This window comes from Dermacentor albipictus, chromosome 2 (assembly GCF_038994185.2).
Source record: "Dermacentor albipictus isolate Rhodes 1998 colony chromosome 2, USDA_Dalb.pri_finalv2, whole genome shotgun sequence".
NCBI lineage: Eukaryota > Metazoa > Arthropoda > Arachnida > Ixodida > Ixodidae > Dermacentor > Dermacentor albipictus.
The window spans coordinates 18,154,416-18,178,231 of record NC_091822.1 but is presented as its reverse complement, the minus strand read 5'-3'; the positions used below and the strand labels follow the sequence as shown (position 1 = coordinate 18,178,231).

Genomic DNA, 23,816 nt, shown 5'->3' with positions numbered 1-23,816 from the left:
ACCACGTTTCAGGTGTCTAGGAGTAACTTTCGAACAACAGTTGTCATTGACTGCACATGTTGAAACACTGCTTTCCAGTACATCAAGAATCTGAGACTTTATGTCGAGGCTGCGTTTTTTATCATGAAAAACAGTCAACCTTCTCATAATTTATTCGCTGTTTTTAGCTCATATAAACTACTGTCATCTTGTTTCGGGCACGACAACTCCGACAAATATCCGTAAATTAAATAAAATACAGGAAAAGGCTATTCGTGCTATTGTATATATTCCTTATGGCATTCCTACTGTCCAATTTTTCAATGAAATGAGTATAATAACTCTACCGCACTATTACAGCACAATTCCTACGAAGCGGTACCGCGTAGAGCTTCGAAAGAATAAATATATGAGCACCGTTTCAGAACTAAAGCACAGGATGCTTAATTTTAATGCTCATCTCAGTCAAATGAGGGCGATTTCCCGCACGCGCACTAATTATGAGAAAGAAATACGAATTCTTTTGCTGTTGTACTTGAATCAACTAAGAATCTGAAGACACTATTTCAGCTTGGGGAAGTTGGTGACATTCGTTTTCAACAGCGCAAAACACAAGGAGACGAGTGCACGTACACAGCGCTGTCTTACAACTAGTTTTATGGTGGTGATTTCCACTGCCTAAATACGGTGGCAACCGATCTCAAATGAAAATGCACAAAGACACAAAAAATTGACAGCAATGACAGCACCTGAGCATAGGGCTACAGTGACACATGAACAGCTCTGCTGGTGTTTCCTATTCTTCTTCAAGAAAACGAAGTTACTTTTTCTGACACAGCTATTGAGACGGCGCTTACGCATTTGTCTTTGAATTTCTGGATTTCATGGGCTTCAAAAATCTCTGTAGTAATTTTTGTGCATTTATCTGACAACACGCTCCACTCAATGAAAATGGAATAACAAGGCGCTTCGTGATTCGTTTTTTCTTTCTTTTTTCCGTGCAGTCTCTGCAATGAATGCCCAGATGACCGCATGCGCTGTTGCTAGCGTTGTTGTTATGTTCCCATAGCCCGGCGTTCATCCGAGCGTGCGAGAACATCCGAGCGTAGGCTAGGACTCAAAGATGGAGTCATACGCCGCTGTTTCTTGAAGCTTCCGGGTTGTCTCAGGTTTTCATCATTTCTGATGATAGTTGGCGCGTTTGGTCTACCGCCACACTTTCATGACTGATATATATTTCTGGCCTTCCTCTTGTAATTCGCAGCTCCTAAGGCAAGGATAATTTTTACCTTCTGCTTATTAGAGAAAGACCTGGTGACTGGAACGAAACAAAACGCACCAATAAACATTTGCACTTTGTCAATTCGATTTTATGGAAATAGCTGTTGTGGCAAAAAAAAAAGCGGCAACCACGCGCTTTATCTACGCCCAAAAAACAGCAATCACAGCTTGTTTGTAACCAACACCAAACACGACGTGTTATTTCGGCCGAAGTCTAACAGTTTAGTCACTATTTCAATTACGATGCTTTACAGTGAAGCTTTATATGGCTAGCCGATTCTTCCGTCGGTTTTCTGTCGCCTGTGCGCCGAAAACTCCTCCGGCGCAACCGCATGCGAATGCACGAAAATAAAAGAGCAAGACAGAGGCGCGCGAGAGCAACGCCGCGACCAGAAGCGGGAACGAGCTCGTCTGCGCCGTTCCGATGGCCAGGCACAAGAAAAAGCTCGTGCAGCCGTGTGCAAGAAGCAACTGCGTACAGAGCAGCCTATCAAGCCGTCGTTTAACGAACCGTCGGGATTAGCCCAGTGATAAGCACCGGGGTCGCACGTTTCAGCTTCGCCGGTTAACCATGTGCACGGCGTGCTTGGGCGATTATATTTTTTTATTTCCTTGATTTCGTTCTGGCTAACTAAGAAGGAGCCAGTTCGAAGGCACTGCTCTACGATGAGAGTGGGAGTGCAGTCACATGGTATTCGACATATTTCACAGGGTTTGTTTAACAGTCGGAAAAGAATAGTACGCAACTAATATGTCGCTGAAGATACCGTAGTTAGATGTCCCATGGCTGTGCCTCCAAATGCCTCATTGACAGTTTGATAGTTATAATAGTACATCTCGAGTTAGATAAATAATTACAATTACCTACTTAAATCTGAGTAACAAGAAATTACTTGCAGCTACTCCACTGTACTTGAAAAAATTGCACTAAGTTTCCTTCGAGTAACGCATGGCTTTTGTTTTAAATTTTGGTCCATGATAGTTAATTAGGACACCCTGTATATATTTATGACATCTGCATGCAAGTGGCGATGTTTTTATGCTTAATAATTGTCGTAAATTACTAGCAATGTTTTTTTTTATGACTCGTTAGTTTTCCTTACTGGAAAGAGAAGTGATTCTGAGACACATACCATTCAGGTGCATTTCCCACGCCCTTGCATTTCACACGCCCAAGACTGTGCCGAAGCCCTCCTTCACTCCTTCATCAGCCCTCCTTCACCCCAGAAATCTCCGGAGGGGGTTCGGGCACCGGAGACCCCCCGTAGCCGGCGCCTATGGTTGATTGTTTCTTTCCTAGAGGCAGACCTGTAAAGTTTAAAGTGCCGAGTGTAAGTGACGTTTGAGGAGCCATCGTTGATTTGGGCAAAAGATAGGCCGGGAGCATGGTGCGTTCTTTGCGCGTCAAGCTCAATGCTAGACGCCTCCGAGACTGTCCGTTGGAACCATTTTGCGAAAGTGGCTTGACTCAACTTTCCTATCCACCGTGCCCCCAGGCCTTGCCCTGATGTTCGTACGCCTACTTGTTGGTGTCTTCGCAGGCGGTCCCTCGATGCTTCGGGCGCCGACGTTGTCTTCTTGGCTTGCGGCGTCTTCTAGGGGTCTTTTAAGTGCCGAGCTGACACCCGTACCATAGCAAGTACTCCCAGAGACGCCGCTGGCGTTCGGGGATGCGCCGGCAGCGTCCAGGTGCGCACTTGCACTAGGAGGCACGCTTCTGTTCGGGTCGTAGAACCTTTCTCATTTACTGGGAAGAAAGGATGTCATCAGAGTCCCCTTTGGAACGGGGCGGAGGGTTGCGACGTCAAGGTCTTCCTATTATACTGTCCGATGCACTACCAGGTTAAAAAAGAAGAAAGAGAGAAAAAAACCAAACATAAATTCCTATCACCGAACGTTTTGACCCCCTATTGCGAACTTTGTTACTGTACGTCTCCGTTTTTCATCGTTTCCCTACTTTTCTTCCAACAATAATGCAATCGCCTCTTATTAATCTCCATTGTGGACATGTTTACTTTCCCCCTGCTCTCGCGGAAACCAAGCTATTCAAGGAGGCCAGTGGTGCCTAAATCGACGGCTGCGCAGATATTTTGACGTTCTAATGAACCATGCTCCATAGTTTGCCTAGCTTTACAGCAGCAAACACATGCTTATTCTTCCTTCTTATATCTCCCATTACATGTGCGTGTCTTAAGGCATCCTGATCTCGCTTCGAAAAGTAATGAGCTTTCCTTTAAGTTATCATAAATTGCTTCCTCCCTGATGTCGTTTCTTTCTCTTAAGTAATTGGTCATGGAAGGTTTCTTTTCCATTGCTGCCACATATGAAATAATTTCAGCCTCTCTGGCTTCCCGCTTGGCGTTCTTTGTTGCTTCGTTGCTCCACCTACAAGCCGCATACTTGCTGGTAAGCTTCCTAGTTGTTTTCCTCCACTGTGAATCCATGCTTTTCCTTTACAAATATCTCAACACTCTCCCAGCCAATTTACTTTTTTCAGATTCCTTAGTCGTTCTTCATAATCAATTTTTCTGTGAGCTTCCCTCACTTCAAAATTTGTCCAGCGCATATCACCCTGCACACCTTCATTTGTAGTCTTCCCGTGAGCGCCAAATGCGAGGCGTCGCACTTGCATCGAGTCCTGATTGTACTCCTGATTTCAAGCAAATAACCGCATATCCAAAAGTAAGTTCTGGAAGCCTTACACCTTTCCACATACCCCGGAGCACCTCGTATCTTTTGTATTCCCATAGCGCTCTGTGCTTCATTATGGCTGCGCATCCCTTCCCCTTTAGTGTTATTGTTTTTTCCTGCGTTTCAAGTGTCTATTGTCTTCGTTTGTCCATACACCGAGGTATTTATGTTCTTTTACGCGAGGTATTTTCTTGCCTTGTATCCTCACTGTCTGTTCACTATTTCGATTCAATACCATAACACCTGATTTTCTAACACTAAATTGAAACCTACATTCTCGCCTTCCTGCCCACAGTTATTAGCCACGCGTTGCAAATCATGCTGCTTGTTAGCTAGCAACCCCACTCCGCCCACATAAAATAAAACTGGAAGCTACTGCTCTACTGCCGTACCCGCCTGTTTGTAAGAGAGAGTTTCAAGAGCGGACGCCAACTGTCTTCTCTCCAGTGTCATCCGAAAATTGACAGCAAACACTGCGACAATCCGGATAATCGCCTCAGACGACTCCAGAGATTGGACCTCACCATGAATTTTAGGCTACCACCGAAAATTCAACGAAGCTGTGCCACTCTTCTGCACAGACTAAGGCTGGGGGTAGCGTTTACGTGCGGATACGTGCACCTCATGCGACGCACCGAGTCTCCACACTGTGAGGTGTGCAATGTGACTGAGACTATAGGTCATGTGCTTTGTGACTGCTCTAAGTTTGTGGAAGAGCGTGATAGGTTGGTCAAGGACCTTACGCGTCTCGACAGCGCACCGTTGTCGGAGGACGTTATTTTAGGCCTTTGGCCAGACGCTCAGTCGAGTTTCAAGGCCATCAAGGCATTACTGAACTTTTTAAAAATTACGGGCCTGGATTGCAGACTTTGAGCATGCCAAATTGCTTGCCATATGTTCTACATCTTCCTTCTATCGTCATCGTCACCCATCACACACCTCTTTCTTCTTTCTTTCTTTCCCTCTTCTCCTTCCCCCAATGGCGAGTAGCTGGCTAGAGGAATATACCTCAGGCCGACCTCTCGGCATTTCGTGTCATTAAACTTCTTTCTCTCTCTCTAAACCCGATATTACTTCTTTCTAGCGCTCTCTCCATCTTCACCATGTACATCGTAAACAGTAGTGGGGATAAAGGGCACCCCTTCCTCATTCCTTTGTTGATACCAACTTTCTCCTCGCTCTTCATCTCTTCCCATTCAAACCAAACAGCATTTTCTAGGTAAATCTATCTCAAAAGCTGTTGACAATCGTCACCGAAGCCTTGCCCTTACAGTATGTCTCACGCAATCTTGCGGTCTACGTTGTCATACGCTCCTGTAATGTCTATAAAGGCCACATATAACGGTCTGCTTTCTGCTCTTCATATTTCAATGCACTGTGTAAGAACACATGAGTTGTCTTAAACGTTTACCTATTCTGAAGCCATTTTCTCCCAAAATGCCATTATTCTCCGCCTATGCTTGCAGCTTTAATTTGGTTGCCTGCATTGCTAAACTGTATAGTACCGATGCAATGGTCAACGGCCTCTACGAGTGAATTTTATCGTTCTCCCCCTTACCTTTATAAATTAAGTTATTTCTACTTTGTCGCCAATTGTCTGGTATTATTCTAAGTTTTAAAAATTTTTCCACTGCTTCCACACGCCCGTGCTCCCAAGTGACCTCGTTTTCCATTGCCGAACGCAGCCAACACCTTGTGCACGTCTTCCTCTGCCACGTCGTGAGGCAACCAATGAAGCCGCAGCCTGACCTGCTGCTCCTACGGGTCGATAACAGCGTAGTGTCGCCCCTGGACCTGACGTTTTTTTTTTTCAATCCAGCCAACCGTTTCGTCGCCTCCGGGCTGTTTATTGTCACGGCCCACACGTGGTTGATCTGGTAGGTGCCCAAAGCTACAATGTCAGGGAGCAGCCGTTCCTTGTCCAAAGCGTCCAGGAAACGTTCAACCCTAAAGGGCCACGCTCAGACACCTCCGTGCAAGAACAATGTGTTCAAAACGACACCTCCTATTGGTAAATGAGTCAAGATAACCTCAATATCCTTGTCGACTTTAGCCGGAGTCCTGTTACTGCTGCGCTCTGAAACCCCTCGTGAAGAGCCCGACACTCGGCGTTCGCTCACCTCGGTGGCTGAAGAGGGAGTGACTGACCCAAGCCACGCTTGCTGCGGAAAAATGCCCTATAAATGCGTCCTAGCACGCGAGGAAACACGCGATGAGACATGCTCGCTGCGTAGCCTTGATACATGCACATTTTGCATTGCAGTTGCATATTATTACACTAGCTAGAACGCCATGTGGCGGATGCACATGTAGCGCTACAAGGCAGTTGAAGAAGGTTTGAGGAACAAAAAAAAAACTTTAAAGAGATCTATACAAGAATGCCGGAAAGGCATTACCGTCATAATTTGCCATTTCACATGCGCGCTGCATTACGTCAATACGTACAGACTGTAATGCATTTCCGGTATTTTCCACAACATGTCCCATCATGTAACAGTTGCGCATAGCTGTTGCATGCTGCGTGCAGCTGAACCTGGATGTCGCAGGCTACGTGAGAATATGTCACCTTCCCGTTTCGAAGGGGATGCCATCATTATCATCCCCATCACCAACAGCAACGAACAACGTACCGTGATACGAGTCAAGAGATGGGACATGTGCGTCACGTAGTGTGGATACCTGTCTTCCCTTTTCGATACACGTTATGGCACCTCCTCGCTAGGGACGAAGCCGAAAAATCGATTCGTGGAGCTGCGCGCGCGGCTGCAGCCAAGCCATGTCGGGCTCAGCAGGTCGATGTACAGAGAGCAGGATTAGCTGCAGCTCACCGTTGACACCGGGCGGAGAATTCAGTTCGTTCTAGTGAAAAAGACGCGAACATACTTTGCCACGAAGGCCTGTTGTACGTAGTGCCGAAAATAGAGCTCCTATGCAGCCGCTCCTCCAGCTTACCCTGTGACTACGCTGCCTGTGCTGTGCAGGCCTGTCACTTATTCCTTTATGTTATTGGTTTCTAATTTTTCTCATTTAAGAAAGCTCTAAGAGAGCCGCTTCCTAAGTGTGCACCAGGGGTGGTAATCTCGGGCGATTAGTTTCGGCGATATTGCCTTCACGATACGTAGTGCTCAACCAGCCAATCAGTGCGCGCCTGATGGATGATGCGATAGCATCGCCGAAAATCATGGTCCCAGAATACGCTCCCAGTATGATGAATCTCCGTAAGCAAGGTTTGTGTGTTGCAGCATTTATATTTCGTAAAAAAATAACGATGCATGTGAATGTTGCAACTGTGGGGATGTTAGGCATCGATCCGAAAGACCTCACCTGGTACCAGTAGATATCTGAAGAAATAAAAAACCGAGAATTCTCGGACGTCCCATATTTGCAGCAAATGTGACCACACCAACAATAGTTAGTCATGCGGTCGCTATTAGCATTTGGTCTCACTTGTTCCTCCTCCACTTCTCTAAACCATCATCTTGCGTTGTCATGTTTTTCGTTCGTCTTACGCTCCCCCCCCCCCCAAATAATTTTTTGTTCACCCCTCCTGGGGCGATAGCGGAGAACACTGTTTTAAGCAGCGAATTCAACCTGTCCATTAATGAGGTACCCGTAAGCCTCAGCAAACCCTGTTGTACCAATGTTTGCACAAATTCGAATGAGTGGAGTGCTCTTGTATCGCTGCCGGGTAGTCCCTTCCGTACAAGCACAATATCATTCAATGCAGTATCAACCCGGTGTTATTGGTGCCGCTTGTCAAATTGCAACTACATCGTTTTCCGATATATGGTTTCCTTCTCGTTGCTTTTAAGGCACTCAAACAGGCACCTGTTGCCGTCAATTGCAAGTTCTTTGTGAGCTGGTAGCATGGGTACTTTGCCATTAACTGCAAAATGAGGGCCCCAACCAAGGATATTAGAGTGTGTCCTGTTGTGGTGAGACAAAGTTGCTTCTGGACAGTATTTACAACCTCCTTTAAACGTTTGGTACCTAGAGATGAACTGCATCAGATCATCAGTCACTCTCTCGGCCATTCCATTTACCTGCAGGTGATATGGAACATGGCGTCGTAGCGTAAAACAGCAGCTATCTGCCAACTACTGAGCTTCTTGCTCAGGGATTTGGGTCCATTGTCTGATACCAGCTATGAAACCATTGATCGATCAAGAAGGGCCATAATGCTGTTAGTGTCTTCTCTTTGAAGTTGTGCTGCTACTGTGTGATGACCTTAATACGGGACAACGGTTCGTGTACTCAAAGGTTTTAGCTGTTCTCTTAGGCAGAGCCTCCGAGAACCGAATTGAGGACAAAGCCGTTGTTTTCGAACACACACACAAACTTTTATTATAACTAAAGAAGGCTTACGATAAATAGAAGAAAATAGAAAACATAAACGAAGCGCTGAAATAGACATATTCGCAGAAAGAAGCACACTTTGGGCTAGTATGGAGCTAACTAGTGCCTGAGTCCGGGCTTGCCATCACGGCAGGGACACACAACAGTCTCGGCGCGGCGACGCGGCGACAGGCTGACGAAAGGAGTGGCGCCGGTCTCACCAAAGGTCGTGGTGTAGGTTGGTTGACCGGGCGACCGGGGCTGGCCAGCTCTGGCTTGGAGAGGTAAAGCAGGCGGCTGGGTGGCACGAGCACATGGCGGCGGCGTTCTAGCCGGGCAGCTGGGTGTAGAGCTCGGGCCCGTAGCCCGACTGCTCTTGTCCTGCCCACGGGCACAGAAGCTCGAACGCCGGCCTCGGGCAACAGACGGCACGACAGACGGGGGCAGCGTTTTGGCCGGGCAGCTGGCGCAGAACTCGGGCCCGCAGCCCGACTGTTCTCGTCGTACCCCCCGAGCACAGAAGCTCACCGGCCTTGAGGAGCTGGCGGCACGCTCGGGTAGACGGGCGACGCACAGGAGCAGGTTGGCAGGAGGCCCCGGTCGGGTGAAGTCCCGGTGGCTCGGGTCCGGAACCCGACGGCCCATCTTCAACGTCCGCTCCAGTGGTTGACCACCTCCTGGAACTCTCCTGGCGTCTCCACTGCGTCTCCCCTCTTCTGCCAGCGCACCACGCTTTTTTTCTTCTCTCTGGTCGATTAGGCATTCTCCAATTGGCTGCCTGACGCCCCGTGGTCTTATCTCATTGGTTTGCTTTTCTTCTTTTAGTTGTTTTTCTTGCGCGGCGCGTTCACGTACCGGACGCTCTTCGGCGTTGTCGTTTTTCTCCTTCCAGCCCGGAATTTACCTTTGCGCGTGCACTCCTTGTCGTCTGCTCTTGAACGTCCCGATCACCGCACCATGTCGCGCACCACACATCACATACTATTCTGGTGTTCTTATCTATGACAAACTAAAATGGTAGTGTTTTGCGGACTCCAGAACTCTTCTTCCGTCCAGCAAAGTATACGTGCACAACTACAAAGGGCTGACCAAGCCTTTATGGCGAAACTAGTTCGTCAGGTCAAGGTCGGTACTTGGACTTGTTAACTTGGCGTAAGTGGCACGACTTGATGTAGTCTTCGATGTCATTTTATTATTTTTTCATGTGAACCTCTGAAGACGTTTATTATACGTCCACCAGAAGTCGTGATGGCCACCACATTTATGGCTGTCACTTTATAGGTGAGAGCCCTTTGGTACCTTTGGTACCAGTGTCACTGGTACAGCGAACCTTGTATCCTCGAAGTGCAGGTGCTCATAGCATTCCCATAGTTTCGTTAAGTGGATCATTCGACATGGGACCTCAACCACCAATGGAAATGGGGCAGCTGTGTCTGTAAATTCACTGCCTGCACGGCCAAAGACCTGAAAGTCGTATTGCACGAGTTCATTGATTTAATTGGCCAGCCACCCTCTGGGCTCTGACATAGTCCAAAGATGAGTTAGTGTTTGGTGATCAGTGTACAATTTGAAGTTCCATCCATCGGTGTATGAACACAAATAATGCAGGGCCTTTAATATGGCTGGTGCCTGTTTCTCAGTTGCAGCTGAGTAGGGTTGAATGCGTAGGAGTAGTATCCTTAAACCCGCAGTTGCTGAGTAGGACAAGAGTTTAAATCTCTTTGGTATGGAACAAGCCTCGCACCATAATTTGACGCATCCGTGTTCATGCCAACAGCTAAATTATGGTCCGGCAGCGTAATGACAGTGTCCGAGGATCTACTTTGTACCAGTTCTTGATAAGCCTTTGCACATTCTTTAGCCTCGACAAAAGATACATCTTTCTTTGCGAGCTCCCTCAAGACTTGGCACACTTGGCAAAATCATTATTGAAGCTCCTGAAGTGTCAGAAAGCTCCTGACACCTCAAGCTCCTGAAGTCTCAGGAAGACCTTGAGTGAGTGAATGTCGTAGAGTTTTGTAAGTTTCATGATCCTTTGCATGGACTTCTGTTTAGTGCTCTTGGCAGCTCCGCCAACCACTCTCTCGAAAAAAACCCTTGACATGAACAACTCTATTTTCTTAGAATTTATCATGAGGCCCACGTCACTAAGCGTTTGAAAAACTTTCTCCAGGTGTTTGGAGTGAACCGCTTCTGACCGTGAGTACACCAGTATATCATCAACGTAAATTTTGCAGAAGAGTCCCAAATGCGGCTTCAGAACACTATTCATCATTTTCTGAAAGGAGGGAGGAGACGTTTTCTGGTTAAATGGGAAGCTAACGTATTCATAAGCATCAGACAGTGTAAGTAGTGCCGAGATCTCGTATCTCCTCTCGCAAAAGCACTTGCGAGAAGTTCTTGCAAAGGTCATGTGAAGAAAGAAAATTCACTGACGATTACGATACTGCCCAATGAGAAATTTGAGCGACGATCTATAAGTGTTTTGATTTCACGATATGTCGAGACAAACAGCTTGAGAGAAACATGTAGCTTAGTTGGCAATCGCCGAAAATTTGAACTGCTGTTATACATGACTAGTTGAAAGTTCCAGTGTAATCGCTGGTACCTCTTGGCTTCCAGAAAGTTCTACGCAATTCGCGTCATAAAATCAGATTATCAAACAGTCGCAAACCATGACAATCAAAACAAGTGCGAACGAGACCAAACGAAGCAAACCAAATGAGCGCGAGCGAGAGCTTACGCAGCAGACGATAGTACGAAACTAGCGCTTAAGTTGAGAACAGATGTGAGTATGCTGCTAGCGGTCTGGCGGTTCCGCATGAAACCAGTTTCCCGCACCCACGTCACTAAAGCACGCTCCAACGTCACTGAAGGGGTGGCTCTGATTGGTGTGCGCCGTTCGCGGCTCACGTCTTCCGCTCCGCGTTTGCTCTTTCGCTGCTGTGCTCGTTCGCTCGGTTACACTGCCGTCGCTCGCCGCAGGAATGGGCCAAGAAGAGCTGCGCTCGAAAAGCTTTGCCACCTCTCGTCTCAATAATTATGTTGTGTATGTGTGGCACAGATAGCGGGGAGGAGTTGGTCTGTTTATCTGCCTGCAGTCGGTGCACAGACAAAATGTGCCATCCTCTTTTGGCGCAATAGGGATCGGAGGAGCAAAAAATGTAGAAGGGTGTCGACGCCAACGTCAAGCATTTTGTGCAACGTTTCTTGCATGGAAAGCTTCTTGCGCTCTCGACATGCTGTAGGCTTCCCGCTTTGCTACAGCGTACCTTGTAGCTCGAATTGGACTTGAAATTTTGACGTCACTTTGGGTAGCCTTCAACAAAAAGCAGCTCTGGGTACATCCGAGTGACTTCTGCTGCAGTGAGCTTCCGAGGGTTTCCATCCAGGATTGCGAAAAAAAAGGCAACCGCGGATCGTCTAGAATTGTGACTTGGTCATCGCAGCATAGGTTTAAGTGGAGCTTTTGCATTACCAGATGGGACAAAAGCATATAGAACTTCACACCACTAGGACTTTTACACACCGCTAAAAGCTAAGACTTCGACGGGTGTGCTCTAGCCCTGATGTGTAGTGAGCACATCCACCCATTCCTTGCGCACTTATTTGTTTCCATCGTACCCGTAGATGGTGAAAGGATAATTTTTGGTTTTATTTAGCTCTGGCACCTTGTTCTTATAGACCACAGTAATTGACGCTTCGCTGTCGACGAGTGCTTTCACATCCTTTCCACTTGCTTGTACGGGAGCACATATTACTTCAAGGTTAAGAACGGCGCGACACGAAATACACGGACATGAAGTGACTGGACGTGTGGCAACTTCCAACGGATTTATTCAGAAAAGCCTTCGCCGAAGAAATCATCAGGCGCATCCGTATGCAGACCGCATTCAGCACAAACTGCAACCAAGAAGGACCAATATTATTTATATAGCAGCACCTATAAACAGCTACTCATCTTGACTCATTCGCTTTATATCCATGCATTTCGTGTAGTGCCATTCTTAACCTTGAGCTATGTAGCAACTAGCCCAGCAAAGAGTTTTAGTGAACTTATATCAGCTTGGCCCAATTAGTGGGGAAAATTCTTTCCTGAAGGTGCAGTGGGAGGTCGCCAGGCTTTCTAAGTATTTTATATTTCTGCTGTTTAGAAATATACTTCACAGACTAACCAGGTGTATATGATATATACACCTGGTTAGTCACCAAGATATATGTCATTCGCATTTGCTTCTGATGTCGCATGTTGCATTTGGTAGGACGCTCTGGCGGGCTTGTTGGTTCATAGCTTTAGATGTTTCTTATAACTGCGCGAAAAAAACAAAGACACGAGAAAGAAACACACACCTCACCACGAGCGCAGACTGCTAATTGCTTATTTCTTTAAAGCAAGCAACACACATATATATCATTCAGGAAACTGCACGCGTCGGCATTGTCACTCTCTCAGGTGCCAATAAAGGTAAATACGTAAACGATTATCTGCTGGGTAACAGTGTAGTCCGAGATTACGACAAGTGATCACCAAAATAAACATGAACCATTCTTTCAGCATCACCAAAAGACAGAGAGATAACGTAGAAAATACAGAGGAAGAAAAACAGGAAAAGAGCGCGAATATGTGAAGAAAACGGATATTGACAAATAACATATAACCAGCGTAAAGGCAAAGGATGCTGGCATAAAATAGTTTGGAGAAAGCAAAAGGCAAAAACAACATAACAGCAAAGCAGTGCATATTGCGCCGATCAACAAATGTGGCAATGACGTCATGAAAGCATAAAGGCTCAGAATATGGCCGAATGAAAACAACCATGGAAAGGAGGGGGACGGCAACTTTCGAATCTACAAACGTGACTATGGAAGGAGTGAAACCTGGGGAAAAAACTAAACCTCGGCGGCATTCACAGCACGAAACACCTACAATAAACAAAACAAAAAACCAAAAGAACCTTAGACCGTCAAAGGGAATTTTCGTAAAAAGCATGTTCCAGAAAATTGACTTCGGGAAGCAACGAGAAAGATAGTATGCTGATACGTTTGCTGCCATGTTTTTAGTATGTAGAACGCTTCGACAATCTCCCTTTCAGCCTGATCCCTCGAATAGAACAGGAACGCTGTGTTGTGAAAAATTGCTTTAGAAGAGGTGTTTCTTCCATCCTGTTCTTTTCCTTGGGATCTGTCACAGCCCACCGTCAAAGTGGTCCTACTTTGTTGTGTACATACGACTGGTGTTCCCATGCCCTTTCATTGAAACACCTGCCCTTTTGTCCAATATACATGTTGTCACATGTCACTGCCCCCCAAACGCAATCTGTGTAGTGCATTTCGTGCATGGTTGAGCACAGTGGCTTCTCTTCCTCTTGCCGGTCACCAAGGGGCACACTCTACTGAGCTGACATGGAGCCGAAAACACGACATTGACGCCGTAGCGGCTTGCTACTTTTTTGATGTGCGAAACTCGAACAATATAGGGCGTGACCAGCAGTTTTTTCTAATACCCTTTTTTGTTTCTTTTTACCTTTATGTTTATGCAAAAGGCTTTCGCAGGCGCCTGTGATTAAACTCTGAGGGTAACCGACCGAGAGGAAGCGCCGAACTTGCTGGTTGAAACTGGTTTCTAACTTATGCTGGCGTGATTTTGCCAGGGCGGACTTACAAGTTAGGGATATGTTGACTCTCTAAACTATTTTTGAATGTGCACTTTTTTATGTGATCTCTCCATATTCTCATGATGTTGTAAAAATCACTCATGGTTATTTTGGGGATCGCTTGTCGCAATCTTGGATTACACATTTACCGAGCAGATAAGGTTTAAGTCTTTATGTTAATTGTTAACCGGCACATGTGAGAGTGACAATGCGGAGACGTGCACAGGTTCCCGAATGAAATATATGTATGTTGCTTGCTTTCCAAAAATAGACAGTTCGCAGTCTGAGGTCGTGGTGTGGTGTTGCTTTCTTGTGCCCTCGTTTTTTTGGCGCTGTTGTAAGAAACGTCTAAAACATGTTGTCGTTCCTCAACCAATAATTGCTTCCTATTTGGCAGTAGATCTTGTAGTGTTTGAGGCATCCCAAGCTGAACTTGATGCTGTATCCGCTTAGGAAGTACCAGTATAATGAGGGGCATTCTGACAGTGCAGAATCTGCTGCCTGCAAAAGCCTCCGCTTTTAAAGTATATAAAGAAGCACAGGGCCGGAAACATACGTGCAATTTATCACACTGTCTTAACTTTGAAGCCTATTCTCTGAAAATGAGGTCAAAACATTTTTCCTCTAGTCTACCCAAGAATGTTATACCTTTCTGTCACTCGGATCTCACACCAAGTCATCGTGACGGCTCCTAAATCCAACCGCATGTTCATAACATTCTCAACATTATCCTGCAAACAATTACCGTCGCTGGCGTGTTCACGGAAATCAAGCCATGCTTGAGCACTCCCTGTTAATTACCCGCCGACGATATCCGGTTGAGTAAATTCTATTAGTGTCTTCAGAGACGATTGCATACCCGTTTGCATTCTGAGTTTCAACGCCTGCTGTGGCCGGTTGCTGTATTTTCTCGTAAATGGAACGGATCTCGGAAAATATATTTTGTTCCAGAAACAACTTTGTCTTTTTCGTAGGAAACCATTTCCTTTTAAAATCGTGTCCCAGTGCTCCTTATAAATTTGCGCAGATAGCCACTTAATTTACGTGGTCGTTGTTATTACAGTGAAGTTGTTTATGCCTATGATCCTGAGAATTCTGCGTGGCGTAACGACGACCGGAAATTATCATCATCTGTGGCTCCGAATGCAATGGCTGATATCTCCGTAGGGAGAAAGCTACAAGTGCTCAGCGGAGTGAATCCAATAGTGCATACATTTTTTGGAATCACGCATAAACATGCGTAAAACATATATTTAACACTTTAATGATGAGAAATATAAATACCAAGAAAACATGTTTTTTCTCTTCTAAATAGGCAAGACCCATCACGAATATGCATAGTCAATGAAAGGAATTAATATTTTTCGCAAGTTTTTTCAGCAATAAGGGGAAAATCTCAGGCAGGAAACTAGCATTGGGCTTCACCCCAAGCCATCTAAGGCTTCATGTTAAATTTGTATAGTTAGCTTTCATCATGTGTGAACCATAGGAGTACATGTCATTTGCTTTGTATCGCACGTGTGCGACATCACTGCAGCTGGATATGTTGCATGTCTCCCCTGACCTTGCTTTCGCAAGACATCAGGTGGCTCAAAACAACCATTCAAACCACATAATTGATGCTAAGGTGCTCCTGCAACTACATGCAATGTGAAGCACGTAGCGCTTCCCGCATACGCTTCCCCGTAAAGATTACTGTTGCGCAAAGTGCCGTGGCGAGAGCTGCTTGGCTGTAGTATACGAAACAGGGAGTGATGTAACTTGTACGTAAAAAAAGAACCCGCCTAGCAATTTGTATTGTGACAATGTTATGGGAAGGCCACGTAGAGTGACGTCTCCTGGAGAGCAGCGTGCATATGAGGAGAGGCGAATTTCTCTTCTCTCCGATCCGACCTTTGTAGGTGCACGAAGCAGCGGCGCAAGCCAAGTCGAAGACCATCGAAACTTCTTAGGCTAACTATTAGGTAAAGTACATATGAATGTGGCCACGGTGAACAATTTCAATCTACGTCACTGTGGGTACTCCTAGTACTCATTTGCTGCTTCGCTGTCCAACCACTTTCACAGAGTAGACACGAAAACATTTTTTATCTTGAGAGTATTCATCGCTGCTTGGTCGCCAAATGGCATGTACGCACTGCTTAAGGCAGTGTTCCCGCTAACAGGACGACAGGACAACAGGACAACAGGACGCTCTTCAACTTGGCATCATCTATGTGGGTGGCTGTGACGTTGACACATTGTACTTGGGACATTGGAGTGATCCATCAAGTGATTAGGATGTAGTAGACAATAGGGTCTCTATTACTGGTTATTCTCACTCCTTCCTACTCGACCTATACTAAGCGTTCTCTTGGGTCGTTACACGTACCATTGTTTGCTACCGTTACCTTGCTGGTATTTTCAAAGAACTAACATCTTGTTGTATATGCCTCTGCTACATCTGAAAATCCAACTTCGATGTCCACGGAAGCTTTTCTCAACGAAAGTTCATTCTACTGACCCTAATAACATAGGGTTGTCCGTAGCATAATTGATCTAGTGCGGATGTTCTGCAGACATTCTTATGTGAAGGAATTGTCAATTGGGTGTCTGTTGAATATTCCTGGTCAAATTCGTATTTACCACAAGGAGCGCATGCTTCATACCAGGGTATGTATACTACCGGGCAGTGCTAACCTCTCTAACCTTCGAGACACCCCCTTACAAAACCTCCTAGCTCCTCTGTGATTTAACAGAACATCGCTAGAAATTTCTTTAACACTGAACATTGCTAACACTTCTTTCTAACGACATCCTGTCCAGATCTCGAAAGTTTATCCCTCTCTGCATTGGCTTAAACAAATGTGACTACCACTTTGGTGAAGTGCTCTATACTCTCCTATAGGTGTCATTGTATTGCAAAATATTGCAAGTATGTGCGAGCCTCATGGTGGTCAAGTCATGTTCTCACAGAAAAGTAGCTCATGCCGCACTACAAGAATGTAATCGGGCCAATAAATGAAGGCGGTCACGCGTTAATGTCGTAAGCCGTTGCCAGTATTGTCGTGGCTTTCAAATTGCAAATGCGCTTCTCTGCAGATGCATTATTCAGGGACGCCTGGCTTGCACCAAGGCCGATCGCAGACGGATCCTACCTGGGAACGCTAACCGGTGGCGCTGACGCTAACAAGACTGGCAGTCACGTGGCCAGCAGTAGCGGAACTGGGAGCAGAACCACGCTATCGCTCGTTGTTGCTGAGCAGCCGGAATGCTCAGTTGCGACCTCATCTCTGGCGGTCGAGCCATACCCGTGCGCGACGGGTTCCAGAACTCCCACGCCTTCAGTGGCGGGGCTTGGCGCAGGCGATCGATCTCGGCCACTGACCAAGCCTCCGTACTCGTACGTTGCTCTCATAGACATGGTCCTAAAGGAAGCACCGGACGGAAAGCTTACGCTGAGCGATATCTACAAAGCCATCATGGCCCGGTTTCCATATTTCAAGAAGGAACAACGCGGATGGCAGAACTCTATTCGTCACAACCTGAGCCTGAACGAATGCTTCGTTAAGGTGTGTTGCTTTTTTCATCTTCTTGGCCTTTTCTTGGTGAAACATAAGGGGGCAAGCAGTTCTCATCGCTTAACATTCCCTTTGTGGCAAGTTGTTTTTCTACACAGCCCGATCAGAAATTTTGAGTGTAGCTCGCCGTGCCCCTTCTCTCTTCGTATCGTTTGTATTGAGACAACCGTAGTGCGAGAAATGGTTGGGAAACCTATATTATATGGAATATTGGGTATGCCACGATCAATGGAAACATACACGGCGTGTGAACATATCTTTCCTTTGCCTTGCTCAACAACGCCAAGCAGGTGCAGTGGTAATATGTCTTCTCGTATGCAGAAAAATGTCAAAAATACAAGCGTTACATTCTGTCATTGAGTGAGTCATTTGCATTGTTTCTAGCAGCAAGGATTCCTTAACTGCATTGACTATATATATATATATATATATATATATATATATATATATATATATATATATATATATATATATATATATATATATATATATATATATATATATATATATATATATATACACACACTCTGCGGAAAATAAGCATTTCCTTCTGCGTGGAGACACTTCTTGTCAGAGGTGCCGCGAGCGCCACCAACGTAAGAGTGGCGACGAGCACCCTAGGAAAGGCGCAGTCTTATACACCGACACGAATGCTATTGCCGAGAAGCAGCACCTGTGGGGCGAACCTATCGACAGCCATGGCACATATGCTACCTGTTTTCGACCAAGAAACACATAAGTGGGCCGCTTAGCTAGTAAAGTTTGAGGCGCATTTTGAAACAAGCGAAGTCACCGATGATGCCAAGAGAGCTTTGTTGTTCGCCGCGCTGCGGTCACAGAGGATACGTCTCGCGGCAGATTGGCACCGCCTCAGCCGAACTCTCTCAGCTACTACGAGGTTGTAGTTTCGGTAAATGAGTTTCATAACCCATAGCCTAATGAAATCTCGGAGAGCTTCAAGTTTATCTATCCTACCAGCAAGAATAAGAGTCCATAGTTCATTATCTCGACGGTTATTGTCGAGATACGTAAGCTTGAGCAGAAGTTTATTTGTTCGCTGATGTTAGACAGGACGCTTAGGGACAGTACTGCATGGGGTGTCCGTTCAAAAAGTTTGCAAACGTAGCTACTGCCGAAGAAGTACTTAGCACTTAAAGAATCTGTAGCCCTTCCCTGGCTGCGAAAACCGCAAAACACGGTTCGCAGCAGATACATAAGCAGTGGTATGCGTGCGAACACAAGTGATGCAAACAGAATGGTATACCGAACAGCAGAAAACTCAAGAGACAGTGACCACAGCAACCCATTGCAAATCTGGTTCGTCATGGGCCTTTGACGAAGCGCCTTAGGCAGTTTATCGCGTTGGATGCAGGTACCATACGGATGGACATTGATACAGGCTCTCCAGCTTGTATCTTTCCAAGAGTAACGTATGAAGTACATCGTGACCGTTGGTTGCGGCTGCAAAGTGCATCGTTAAAGCTTTTGTCAAAACTACCAGTCTGGGCGTTTTGGCAATGAAGCCTGCTTATGAGTCGGTAGAAGTTAATTGCAGCCTGATGGTATTAGATTGTGAAGGTACCAGCCTGTGCGGCCGGGACTTAATGCAGAAGCTTGCAGCAGAAGCTACTCCGGGTCCAGCACGTCATGACGCAACCAAGCGCGACAAGTAAGCGAGAGCAGGTAGGAACCTGTGCCATAAGAGAAGAGTATGCCGACGTGTTCGCCGAAGGCACAGAACACTTGAATGTACCGCCGCCTTGCCGCTCCGTTGACATAAGGGACAAAACACGAACAAAATTTTGCAAGGCAAGAAAGATTGCCTTTGCTCTAACAAGTTTTCTTCTGAGCTGGATAGGCTGGAGGAAAACGGCCTAATATCCCCAGTCCCTTATGCGGAGTGGGCAACACCGATAGTCCCGGTACTAAGAAGTCCCGGCGTGATGCATACTTGTTGAGTCACTTAAGTGACATTAAAGCGTGTGTGTGAAATGAAGATGTACCCTCTACCGGGCATAAAAGACATCTTCACAAGCTTGCGGGGTAGACAGCACCTCAGTATTGTGGATCGAGACGCCTACAACCGCATTGTACTGGAAGAAAGCAGGCGAAAGCTGGCCGTTGTAGACACGCATAAAGGAATATTTTTTATAATAGGTTGCCGCTTGGAATCTTGCCAGCGCCGGCGATATTTCAGAGAACGACTGAGTCAATATTGCACGGAATACAAAGGGTACAAGCATATCTGGACTACGTTTTGATAGCAGAGACTGCGGAAAAGTTCAACGTAATCCTGCGAGTGGTGTTGCATAAATTTGAAGTGCATGGCATTAAACTGGGCTCTGACAACTACCAGATAAACTGGGCCACGGTGAAGTATCTAGACCACTATACCGACGAAGAGGGATTGAACCCAAATAAAAAGAATGCCGGGGCCATCAGGCTCGTCCCAGCCCCTTGAAATGTTACAGATGTACGGTCGTTCCTGGGTATGCTGGCATTTTAAAAGAAATTTTTACAGAATGTTTCGACGCTACTGGCCACTTCGTACCGACTTCTGAAAAACGCAACCTGATGGTCATGAGATGCAATAGAAGAAGATGCATTCCAGAAGCCTAAAGATGCTTTGTGTGCTGCGCCAGTGCTGACTCACTTGAATCCAATGAAAAAGCTATTCTTGGAATGGGATGGTTCATGCTGTGGTGTAGGAGCCGCTCTTGGTCATGGAATTGACGGGCAGTATTGACCAGCTGGATTTCGGTCGTGAATGCTGACCGCTGCAGAAAAGAAATGTTTCCCCGGATTGGAGCGAGCGGCCCTGATTGGCGGCGTTACGCAGTTCTGCAGTCACCAACTGGTGCACAGAGTCTACGCCAATTACAGACCACCAGCTATTCTTATAAAGACGGAGCGAAAAACAAATGCAGCCTAGACCGGGTTAACTTTCGTGTAACGCTGATGCATGAGGCTGCATGCTTAAACCCGTGCAGCATGAAGCAGAGCTGGAGGTCATCACGCCCGTCGTTCTGGACCCACAGGACTTCCTTGCACTGCGTGCGACACAGTTGCAAGCAACCACGGCGACAAATGACGCCATCTCTCGAGCATTCAAGTACACGCGCAATGGTTGGCCGCGTACTAGTAAAGGGATCAGTTAGCTCGCAGGATACTAAAATTAATGGTCCGAGCTGTTAGCAGAAAACGAGTTATTGTACTGGGGCCATCGCGTGGTCATACCTACAGCATCCTGCAGGACGTTTTTCATGTTACTGCATGAAGCCCATCAGAGAGTGTTGTCTAAGGCGAGAGCAAGGTCAGCACTTTGGTGGCTCTCTTCGGACCATGACATCCAGCGCGTCGCTGGCACCTGTAGTAACTGTGTTCAAGCACTGTTCATAACTAAAGTACCCGCTCCCGTAAATTCGCAGGAGGCAGAAGAAGAGTGGTTGCGCCAACACAAAGACTATACGTGGCCACTTCACGGCAAGATTGTTTTAATTGGGATGCATTCCCACAGTAAATGGCTCGAGACTGTTTCTGTAGCATGTGCGAATTTCCGTAGCAGTGTCAAAGCTCTGAGAACAATGTTTTCCCCGTTCGGTGTACCACACACACAGTGGTGCCACATAATTGAGCCCCTTTCACAGGCTCCGTGAGTTCACGCAACGGAACAACGTCGTATATAGTGCAACAGCCTCCGATCACCCATAGATTAATGGTCTTGCTGAGTGCGATGTGCGCACAGTAAAGGATAGATTACAGAAGAGCGGAATCGCCGAATGAGTGACTTTGGCTCACGTCTTGTGCAACTATAAAAGCACTCTGTCCGTCCGTCCGTCCGTCCGTCCGTCCGTCCGTCCGTCCGTCCGTCCGTCTGTCCGTCCGTCCGTCTTTTTATTGAAATGAAAATAAATAAAAGAGACGTAGTCACCTTATAAATGGTGACGGCTACTCCTTTTCTCATACCGGAAACAACAAAATAAAAATATGCAGGAAAATGAAAAGAAATCACTCCATACGGTCAGAAATCAACAGCGCAGTCCTGTATGCCCATGCACATAACAGTACAAAATTCAAATGCAAGTTGCACCACAATGAGTTCGTAAACAGTAACAAACACACACAAACGGCCGTGATGTAGTCTTCGATGAGCATATAAACCGATGAGAAATTACACAGTGTTAAAAGAATTCACGCATAACAAATGTATAACACGTAATATGCAAGCACTAATAATCACAAATAATAGAAGAACGTTATAGTAACATCGTGTTATTCTTCAGTGCAATACCTAGTATTTGTTAAGGATGCCTGTTCATAAAAGTATTCAAGTGCGTTCAATGCTTTTCGCTGTGCTATTTTAGGTGGCCATGAGCCCAGCAATTTTACGACTGGGAAAGGCCGGTGAGAATCAATGGAGTGCAGCTCCTGTTCTAGCTGCCGTCTTTGCATCTCGTATATGGGGTATTCGAGGAGTAGATGGCGAACATCCTCATCGTCGTGGCTACAGGAGCAAGCCTTGGAAGGAGCCCGCTTGAGGCGATGTAGGAAATGTTAAGCTTATGCTGTCCCAAGGCACAGTCGATAAATTAGTGTCTCGGTAGTTTTAGAAAGTTGTACATCCAGTTGGTATTTGAGTTGAGGGTCCACTTCGTAAAGGATTGATTCCTTAGTGTTTTCATTAAACCATGTTCACATACACCAGTCTTTCTTTAGTACTCTCAATATACGTTTTGTCTCCATTAGTGATAAAGGAATGAGTTGCATTTCTGCGTCCTTATGGGCCGATTTTTCCAATGAGTCCACTAGTTCGTTGCCTGCTATACCAGTATGGCCCGGGACCCACTGTAATATCACTTCATGTTTCTTTTCATTAGCCTGCTATTCAGTATAGCGCATGTTATTCATGTGTGTTTGGTTGGCCGTCATCAATATTTTCAAGACATGCTAAAGCCGATAAAGAGTTCGCGCAAATTACCCACTTCCTGGGTGTCTCATATCTTTTGATAAAATGAATGGCTTGGGGAATTGCCACTAATTGCTCTATTGTTGGTGACGACGTGTGTCCTAATCGAGAAGCGTACTCTACCTTTAAGGATGGTATAACATACGCTGCACTCACACTTTCTTTGATTACAGAACCGCCTGTGTAGACGTGAATAGATTCCTGGTACTTGTCAAATAGGTGATGTAACGCTAATTGACTGTCTGTCTTTTTACGCCGATACTGTGGCCCAAGTTGCTTGTCAGCTTGGGCTAGTAAGCATGTGCTCGTGGTCCTGATACGGTGATGATCTTTCCATCGCCGTCACTCCTGCTTCGTGATCCGACTCCCGTAGTGTCGTCGTCTTCACACCTTCTATGCCGGCTTAGTGGCACAAGTTTAATACGTAGGCACTCGTGTTTTTTATGCATTCGCTGCCATTTCATCGTCGCTATTCCAAGTTTGTCGTCCGACTCTCGTCAAGCCTTCGTTGTAACATCATCAACGTCATACAGTCGTCATGCATTGGTTGTGATGCCACCGTCGTGATGCCATGTTGGTCGTTCTAGCGCACAGTTCCAGCTTCGTCACCCGATACTCGTCATGCCGTCGTCGTCATGCGATCGTCGTCTCGCCATCCTCGTCATCAGGCTGCGTAATACAATCATCGACACGCCGTGGTCTTCAAACGCTCGTCTCCATCCCAATTGCCTCATACCGTTGTCATGCCGTTGGCTTCATTGAGTCATTCTGCTGTCATCACGAATTCGATCACGTACCTTCGTCATGGTGCCATCACGATCCTTCCATTATTGGTACTCTAACTTCCGTCTCGAATCTCGCCGTCACCATCACGCCATCACTATCGAGCAGTCATCATCATACCATTGCCATCATGCCATCGTGGTTACACTGCCTTCGTCGCTCCATGAAATTAATCTTTGCCATTCAAAGGCGATTATGGTGCTGCTGCCATACCATGGTAGCATGACAGCGGCTATCATGCATCGGTTGTCTTTCCGTCGTTTGTCATGCCGTCGTGGTCGCTCCAACTTGATCATTCAACTTTTGTCGCGCAGTCGTCGTGACGCCTTCCTCGTAGTGCCACGGTAGTCAAACACTCATTGCCATCAAAATTGTCTTGCAATCGTCACCGCGTCGTCGTCATACAGTCATCGCGATGCATTTATTGTAATGTCGTCAGCATGATGCCAATGCGGTCGTTTCTTCTTCGTCATTCTAAATTCGACATCCAAGTCTCGACAGGAAGTGGTCGCCACGCCATCAACGTCATACAGTTGTCGTTACACCATTGTCATCATGCTGTCGTCG

At 46.3% G+C, this 23,816-nt stretch overlaps 1 protein-coding gene and 1 long non-coding RNA gene across 3 annotated transcripts in view; one reads left to right on the top strand and one right to left on the bottom strand.

Annotated features, from left to right (window-relative positions):
* The window catches only part of LOC135918449 (forkhead box protein L3-like), a 46,456-nt gene that overhangs the window by 13,654 nt on the left and 8,986 nt on the right, over window positions 1-23,816 (top strand). For both annotated transcript variants that reach the window (XM_065452089.2, XM_065452088.2), the window contains one exon: window positions 17,022-17,491. In XM_065452089.2, the coding sequence (XP_065308161.1) occupies window positions 17,022-17,491 (470 nt within the window). The remainder of the gene's footprint in view (window positions 1-17,021; window positions 17,492-23,816) is intronic.
* The window catches only part of LOC135918450 (uncharacterized), a 36,959-nt gene continuing 25,261 nt past the window's right edge, over window positions 12,119-23,816 (bottom strand). Inside the window, exon 3 of the long non-coding RNA XR_010569654.2 lies at window positions 12,119-12,189. This is a non-coding gene — a long non-coding RNA (uncharacterized lncRNA). The remainder of the gene's footprint in view (window positions 12,190-23,816) is intronic.